The 8605-nt window shown below is 41.5% G+C and overlaps 1 protein-coding gene across 2 annotated transcripts; it reads left to right on the top strand.

The window, feature by feature from the left end:
• The first annotated feature begins 319 nt into the window (after positions 1 to 319).
• Positions 320 to 8022, top strand: LOC8043486 (maleylacetoacetate isomerase). Of its 2 annotated transcripts, none has more exons than XM_002416342.5 (7): positions 320 to 481; positions 1062 to 1113; positions 2437 to 2504; positions 2926 to 3006; positions 3146 to 3223; positions 4587 to 4713; positions 7670 to 8022. In XM_002416342.5, the coding sequence occupies exons 1-7, from the start codon at positions 467 to 469 to the stop codon at positions 7912 to 7914; spliced, it is 666 nt and encodes a 221-aa protein (XP_002416387.3). In that variant the 5' UTR covers positions 320 to 466; the 3' UTR covers positions 7915 to 8022. The 2 variants fall into 2 exon arrangements, with proteins under 2 accessions (XP_002416387.3, XP_029830112.2); XM_029974252.4 differs by lacking the exon at positions 320 to 481 and adding an exon at positions 589 to 775.
• Positions 8023 to 8605: the final 583 nt, after the last annotated feature.

Genomic DNA, 8605 nt, shown 5'->3' with positions numbered 1-8605 from the left:
TATTTTTTTACTAGTTACAGGTTGAAACGTTTTACTTTGTTTCCGTCGCCCATACTGGAAGTGACGACAATTCAAGATGGCGGCGCCCTTGTGGAAAAGGTCTATATAGTGCTCTAAAGCTGACAAGATGGGGGGCCGCCATGTTAGTTTCGGTTTTGTGAAAGCTTGAATAAACATTAAAACGATCAGTTTTGTGGTCAAAAAGTTATTTATCAGTTTTAATTACTTTTTAATTGTTAACTTTTTTAATTTTTTAATATCTAAGTAAGTTTAAAATCGATTGTTTGCAGAACTTGATTGTTTTTACAAGATAGACTCCAATCCGGTCGACGAGCCAGACAAGCCACGATAGTTTGTTTTGGTTTGTTTCGTTTCTTCGGGGTCAAGGCTTTTCGTTCAAAGTTTGAAGTTTCGATTCTTGTGCGAGTAAACAGCCAGCCTTCGGCCCTTCGCGGTACCGGCAAGAATGGGTGTCCTAAAGGTTTGTCTTCGAGAGGTTTTGCTGTCTTCCGCGGCTTTGTTGTGTCTAGATTGCGGAAGCCGATTAGAAACTCGCCCCAAGCTGCAGATTAAGCAAGCAATGCCGTCTGGCCGCTTTTCATTTGTTGTTTCTTCGAAACTTGGCTCCTCCTCGCTACTTTCCAAGCTCTCTTTCAAGGCCCCCACCGCTGATAAGTGCAGACTTATAACAACCGAGTACTGGACTGGCGGCGAGACAGTTTTGGCAGTTTTGGCCATTCCCTGACGCGAATTTCCGGCAGAAATGTCTTCCAAGGTAATGCAGTAATTGTTAACGACTCGCGTTTTTGGTTAGTTGAGTCTACGCTTCGGGCGATATTCAGCGTGCGGTAGACCTGCTAAAATTTGATTACTAAGCTACAACTTTTTTTTTTTATTTGCTTTATTCTAAAAGTTTTGTACTGCTTTTGGTGAAGTGGACTTTACAAAAATTTCCTTGTGGGCTTGCTCTTCATTATTCTTGGGAGAGGTCTTTGAGGCAGTGCTGTGCAAGATACTGAAAGTAAATACATAATCACAAGCACTTTTTTTTTTTTTTTCAGCCTATTTTGTACTCTTATTTTCGGAGTTCCTGCGCTTACAGGGTGCGAATTGGTGAGTATAACTCTTTATATCATATCATATATCACGGGCACTTTCATCATCGTGGTCTCCAAAGAGGAGATAATCGGAAATAGGCGGATCATATGAACAAAATTTGTGTAATCTTGTCTCTTGTCCTTATTCTAAAATGGCTTTTAGCATATTCATGGACATTTTCAATGGTTGGAGGAGCGGGAAAGGGGGGGGGGGGGGGGGGGGCAGGGCAGGGCAGGGCAGGGCAGGGCAGGGCAGGTAAGGGAAGAATTAAATTAAGATACCTTTTTAGTGCCCTGTTTTACACACTATGCATGCATATTCGGCAGTGCTCAAGGCTGGACCTCAGCTGCCTTAGCAGCAATCTCCTCGTAAGGCCTGCTTCAGACGGGGCAATATCTCCCAGCAACTTGACGTCGCAACACGGGCTGCTTGCGTTCACACACGGCAACCAGTTGCTACGATCTGCCATCATCAGCATTAAATTTTATTTTTCTTGCACTATGTAGACACACAGTTACTTCCTATAAACATGTTCTAATGAGAATGCTAACCCATATTTCTGAAATGGTTTATTCCCGAAAATGATCCATTTTAAACAAGAACCAAGTCTCTAGTTGTCGTCACTACCGGCACAGGGTGTCACGTGAAAATATTGCGTCCCCAATTGGCTGCTGCCACTTCAAACATGTCTGAGTTGCAGGTTCGTTTCAAGCCGGATGCGATCCGAACAATTTGTATCGCACTAGGTTAAGCTAGGAAACAACTCGCCAACGACACCGAAATTGCTGGGAAAGTTGCTCCATCTGAAGCTTGCCGAGCAGCCATAGGAGATCCTGACACGCCGAAACGCAAATGTCTGAATCAGCCTGTACTCCCCCAGGCTTATCATACCCCACACGTGGAAAAACCCAGACTTGCACCTCTGAGTCGTTTATGCTTATTGATTGTCCGAATCTCATAGATAGCACAACTTCCCTGAATAGAAAAAGTTGAAATGCAATTTTTACTAAAAGAACAGCCTGACAAACTTTGGTGTGTTCTTTTTTCTGAGCTGGTTTATACTGTTTTTTTTCTTAATCAACTCTTACGGCTGCAACCTCTTTTTTAACACACAATCTGTTACAGGGCTGGTCTGCATGAGATGAGTGACAAAAAAACCTTTACTTCGCTAACTTAGCAGACTTACATTTTGCTAAGTTTAGCATGTTCACTCAAATAATTATTGATTAATAATGATAACTAATTATAAGGAGATATGCATCCTTCTACCGCACATCCTATGTCTCCAAACATTATAAATAAAATAGTTTTTTATTTACTTTTTTTTATTTTTAACAGCATTGGCCTTAAAAAACGTGGAATATGAACAAAAGACAGTCAATTTGATGAAGGATGGAGGGGAACAGGTAAGACAAACAACATGTTTTTGTGTAATACTTGTCTTAGCCGTGGCTGTACTGAAAAATTAATTGTGTGCATTGCATGAAATCAAATGTGTTCTATCATTTATGAGTGTTACAAGTGACTAACCATTATGTCAACAAATTTTTCTTGTAAAATAGAATGTTTTCCTCTTTATGACTAACATTGTATACTCCATGCCTTGGTATCCTTCAAATAAATAAAGCAAATAAATTCTGGTGGCACTTGAGGTATTGACAGCCGAAAAGTCACTGTAACAGGGGAACAGGGTTTAGCCCAGTTCGCGGCAAAGGAACACCATTTAGTGTTCATATACTGTTAGAAGAGATGTACTATTTGTATAAATAAATAAGAGGAAGCTAGATGCCGACTAGTACATACATGCATGTTTTTCTGGATCTGCAGAAGTCTGCAGAGTTTACAGAACGGAACCCGATGCAACAGGTCCCAGTGCTCGAGGTCAACGGTGAACCACTGTCCCAGTCGGTAAGAACATCCTACCTCAATGAGCGTCGACAAATTTTGCACGAGTGTTTGAGTGCTCTCTTGAGAAAGAGCCTGTACCTTCTGCCTATACAAGGGTCTCCCTTGTTTTCTGACATGTTTGTTTTTGATTGTTCAAAAGCTCGCCATCATTGAGTATCTGGAAGAAAAATATCCGGAGCCCAGCTTGCTGCCAAAGGATCTTGTCTTGCGCTCAAAGGTAAGTCTCAAAGGGGCATCTTTGGATTACAGTACTGAGATTTTGTCTGGACCATTTTTAGCAAAGAAAAAATTTCTGGAGGCAAGAAAGGTGAAGTAGAAGAAGGGCTGTACAAATAGACGAGTGTAGTGGTGTCCTACAAAGTTAGTTTTAAAAGTTAGTTTTATTCAGTCATGCTGGTGGTTCTGTGTTGAAGACTGTAACAGGGGTGGGAAGAGTGACGTGTCGTGAAAAAAAAAAATTAGTGTGCATTTTATGAAACAACACACATGGACGTAATCTAGCAACAACGAGGTATTGGGCCCTAAAGCGATAAACTGGTATCCCGTTCACCAGGCAGAAATGACGTCCCCACTCCTGGCTGCCGCCATGTTGTACAATTTTGACCACTAGGCACGTGACCGTACCAAATCCTGAGGCTTTTACTCAAAACTGTGCCGAGATTTATATTGTGATCGCTGTAAAAGACGTGATAAACTATTTTTCAATACTGCTATAGCCCCAGAGATCAGCATCTAGCTCTGATAAGAACCCAAAATACAGCACCGCGGCTGACGGCATCTAGTGGAGGGAGCCATTGCAAAGCTGCCAGAGTTTTTGTTGTGAAAGCACATTTGGGACGTGAAACAGACAAAACATAACTTATCTCATTGGTACTGTTATTAAAGATCAATAAACAATTATCTGCGTGCGGTACTTCGTTAAAATCTAGACGTAAAAGTATAAAATCGAATGTCTAGTGGTCAAAGATGTGCAACATGGCGGCGGCCTGGTGGGGGTCACTTTCAGCTGCCACTTTATCCCTGTAAGCCCCTCTACCTCGTTGTCTAATAATAACACTGAGAGAACTGAAAAAAACGAAACATGCAGTGTTTTCACTCACGGTTTCACAACCCGTGACTCCTGCGGGTCTGATCACCCTAATGTTGAGTCCAGTTGAGTTATTATTTGTTGAAAATATGAATCTAACTAAGTTTCCAATGATTAATTAACATTATCTTTAATGAGCTTTAGGATATCACCTCATACTTAATGCTTGTGCTGGTGTACACGGGAGGAGAGGGTAGATACAGGGTCGGGAAGGGGAAAGGCACAAAGATGTTTTCTAAGGATCTCCTACAAAGCCAAGAAGGAACCCATAGCTGGATAGTCACAAAAAGTTGTCCACAATTATATAGTCATATGAACCCTTGTTTTACTTGCTGATGTTTGGCGCGCTATAGCCTATATTGCTGCTGCACCAAAAAATCCTAAATTCATTTCAACTTGCTGACGTAAGACGACGCACACCCTTCAGTTGTCAATAAAATTGTCGACAGGTGCCGTCTTTGAATTGATGAAACTTGTGAAATCTATTTTTCAGGTTCGTGCCATTGCAGAGCTGATTGCATCTGGAATTCAGCCCCTTCAGAACATTGGTATACTCTTCAAGCTGGAGCAGAGCAAGCGAAATGAATGGGCAGTTGAATTTATCTCCAAGGGTTTCCAAGGTACAGTCACATTTCAAACAAGTTTAGCTTAGAAGCCAAAACAAAGTTTATATCCCGCAATTTTAGATAGATTCATAGTTAGATGTCAATTGAGAAGTCAAATTCGTAGCTAGATGTTTAGACACTAGAGATTAGTCCGAGTGCTTTTGGCAACATTATTAGACGCTGTATATGAAATGTTTTGCCAGTACAGTACAACTGCTAGCATGGGATCTTCAGTGCACATCACGCAGTAGTGACACATGACTGCACACCATTAGGAATCTTACCCAGATCGAAATGGGCAGGGGTGGAGATTGAACCCAGTAAATCTGGGCTCTGCAGCATGAGCTTTCAATCCAGACGCTCTGAACTTGTCGTCACAGTCAAGCGATTGTTGCAAAATCAAGCAATAAAGGAAGAAAGGATGCACACATTTTTGTCTCCCTCTGTAGTGCTTTTCTCTCTCCATTCTGACAAAACAATATGCTCATCTAAATGTTTCTGTAAACATTTCTGAGCCTTCGTGCAATTGCAAAACATGTAAATAACGGGAAAGCTCGAAATTGCTTCTGGAATACACATTTTTAAAGAATGCTTTGATCACATGCCATGAGTATAACTAATCTATATGTCCTATCTAACACCCTTTTTTTTTAAAGCAATAAGCACTCAATTTTTTTATTTTTTTTATTTAAGGATCTTTACAAAAAAAAAAAAAAAAAAAAAACTGGCCATTCCCAAACAATGCAAGTTTGGTTATAATATATGAAGTAAATAACCGAAGCCAAAAGGGAAAAAAGAGGAAAAAGTATCGGGTAATCGGGCAGAAACTGGCTCCACATGATTCGGAACCTTGAGACAGGTTCCGGTGTAATCCATATATTGGGAAACTGAATTTAGAAAAATCACTATAAATATCAGAAACACATAGAAATATGCTAACAGACCTGCTTTTTTCATCTTTAGACCCGGAAAAACAACAAAAATACAAAATTATATAGGACAAGCAGGCAGGGGTATTTGTCGTTAGTTCGTCCCCCCCCCCCCCCCTTTTTTTTCTTTTTTTTTTTTTTAAGATGAACATTTGCTAGTTTGCTTTTGTTAAAGAGTGTGGACATGTCAGATATATGAGCTCAAAGTAAACTGAGCTTGGACACTTTTCAAGCATAGAGTTATTATAATGTACGCTAGAGGTTCAAGTGATGCTAGTGTGCTGACCCAAATTGAAACAGACAGCAACCATTTAAAAATGACTTCCGGTAATGCATTTCTATGGGAAAAAGTGAGTGCATTTTCTCCCTGCGCTCGATCATAAGACCAAATACTATCCCAAATAATTTGCACATACTATAGGTAGCTTGGAACATTTCTCAGTCAGGCCGACGAAATAATTGGTCAGTTACGGCGTTTTTCTTTCAAATTCATTGCATTAAAAACGGTGCTAAAATGGTTTTGTACGTGTATATATGTGCACTGTCGGACACTGTTAGCACGAACACGACGTCGGCACTTTTCAAGCGTGAGGGATAGTATATGTGCCAAACGAACGAAGGACATCGGAAAATTAAGGGAGATGGCAAGAACTATGCAGTAACACTGGATCAGTAACTACCCGTGCATGTACGATCAAAATAAATCGAAGGCTATGTAATATATTGCGATTTTAAATAAGTAAGTACCGCTTTATTCTTTCTGCTCTGTGCGAAGGTGCTCGTTCTACATTCAAAATACCACTCGCACGCTCGAAATCTTTGAGAACAAGTGCCCAATAAAAGCTGCCCGGCAGAGAAAACAATACGAAGAGACACCTTTCACAGCCCACATACTTTATTCTTTTCGTTTTGAATGTTTTTATCCTCTCATGCACGACGGGGTCATTTTCATATAGTGACAGGACTGGCATATTATCAATATATAGGCGTCACCGGAATGCTGGTGAGCCTTGGAACACACACTATATTATTGTAATTTTGCTTTGAATCGTCACTTGTTTTTACACACCTGCTGCGGAACACACGTTTGGGACTGAAAGGTAGCGAAGTTAAACATCGTTCACTGATGAAGAAAAATGCACTAGCTAAAGTAATTACACTTTTACAATGTTAATTAGGTACTATCGGCCTCAAATAAAATGCAAACATCGGAGCGCTTGGCCGTCGGTACATGCTGCGCCTTCTGGAATCCTCCTGAAACTGATAAAACCATGGTTTGGAGAGTACAATGCTGCGAGGGTGTGCGTCCTACTCCGATGTATTTTACCGTCGCACAGCACAACCCAAGCTTCAAAGAAGCGCAAGATGTACCGACGGCCACATGCTCCGCTGTTCGCATTTCATTTGAGGCCGATAGTACATACTATTCGGTATGACCCAAATAACCAAAGTGTTCCGTGGTATTTTCCAGCGAAGAGACAAAATTCACATGCGTTTCCCCATAGGAATGTACAGGAGCACCGCAAAAGTAGACTGATTGCTGTCTGCTTCAATTTGCGGCACGGAAGTCGCATAGACACTAGTGCCAGTTGAACCTCTAGCGTACATTATAATAACTCTATGTCTTCAAGGTCGCTATCATGGAGTTCCTGGAAGAAACCTGTCCCCAACCCAGACTTTTAAGCTATCGGCAGTCTCACGAAACATTACGTTGTTCTGTAAACTTGGTGCCAGCTCAGTGGCTTCGAGGCGAAGTGTCAGCCTACAGATCCCCATTTTGCAGGGTTGAATCCCAAATGATTGAGGTGCCCGCAATGTGGCAGAGGCTCACTGCGGAGAAGGCGCCATGGAACCAATGTTTAAGGTTGCACATCAAAACATCCCCGGTGGTCGAAAGTAGTCCTCTGTCCTACGCTGGTGTGTGTCCGATGCCCTTCGTTAGTTTGGCACATAAGACCCCCGAATTTGACTCCTGATTTTGACTCCGTAAGCTTGGCCTGAGCAGAAGTTCTGTACTCGTTGACTTGTCACCTTTATTGCAGCTCTGGAAGCGGTGCTCGCCAAGACTGCGGGCAAATACTGCGTGGGAGACAGCGTCACCATTGCCGATGCTTGCCTGGTGCCTCAAGTTTACAACGCCAAGCGCTTCAAGGTGGACTTGGCTCCGTACCCGACCATCGTGCGGGTAAACAACACTCTTGAGAAACTGGAGGCATTCAAGGCTGCCCACCCATGCTGCCAGCCAGACACGCCGGAAGAGCTCAAAGATCCCTCGAAACATTTCTGATAAGATTTCCACTCCACAATATATGCCTTGTTTTTGAACAAAGGATAAAAAGAGGTGCCATTGTTTCTGCTGCCTTCAAGACAAATAAATTTGTCTTCTATACCTTGTCACGTGCATTGACTTTTTGACTGCTTACTGCCATCTACAATATCTGTGGAACACGGTTTCCGTATATTTCCTATTTGTTTTTTTAGCATCATTCTTTCTTTTCTGGCTTGAAAAACTTTTAACAATGTTGTATACGACCATTTCTCATAGGTGGTACTCGCATTTGATATCCCAAATACCCTGAATCTTCTCTCTAGTGAAATGCAGTTCCATGGTCGCCTCATAGATTGTGCCAGTGTGCCAGTGTTTGTTGTTTCGTCGACGTAAGAAAGTGCAAGGAATGTGTGGACGGACCTTTATTATCAGGATATAAAATGGATCAATGGGAAATTGAGAACTTGGGATGAAATAATGGGAAAACGGGATTTATTTATTTGTTGTGTGGTACCTTGGGAACCCTGGAATTCAGGTAAGTGATTGAATAGTCGTACACAAGACAAACGGGTGTTTTAAGTTTCTGTATCGTTTGTGCTATAACGTGTTTCTCTGTTCCTATTGTATGTATATATATATATATATATATTATGTGTGTGTGTGTGTTATGATTATTTTAGTGTTTTCTCTTGATCTGTGCCGAACTCGC

This window comes from Ixodes scapularis, unplaced genomic scaffold (assembly GCF_016920785.2).
Source record: "Ixodes scapularis isolate PalLabHiFi unplaced genomic scaffold, ASM1692078v2 PGA_scaffold10__122_contigs__length_95168666, whole genome shotgun sequence".
NCBI lineage: Eukaryota > Metazoa > Arthropoda > Arachnida > Ixodida > Ixodidae > Ixodes > Ixodes scapularis.
The sequence above is the reverse complement of the archived record's forward strand: the minus strand, read 5'-3'. Positions and strand labels throughout refer to the sequence as shown.

Excerpts from the sequence above, each read along its gene's own strand:
- LOC8043486 (XM_002416342.5), top strand. Across the intron at positions 1,114-2,436 it reads CGCTTACAGGGTGCGAATTG|CATTGGCCTTAAAAAACGTG; the intron begins GTGAGTATAACT and ends TATTTTTAACAG. Across the intron at positions 4,714-7,669 it reads TATCTCCAAGGGTTTCCAAG|CTCTGGAAGCGGTGCTCGCC; the intron begins GTACAGTCACAT and ends CCTTTATTGCAG.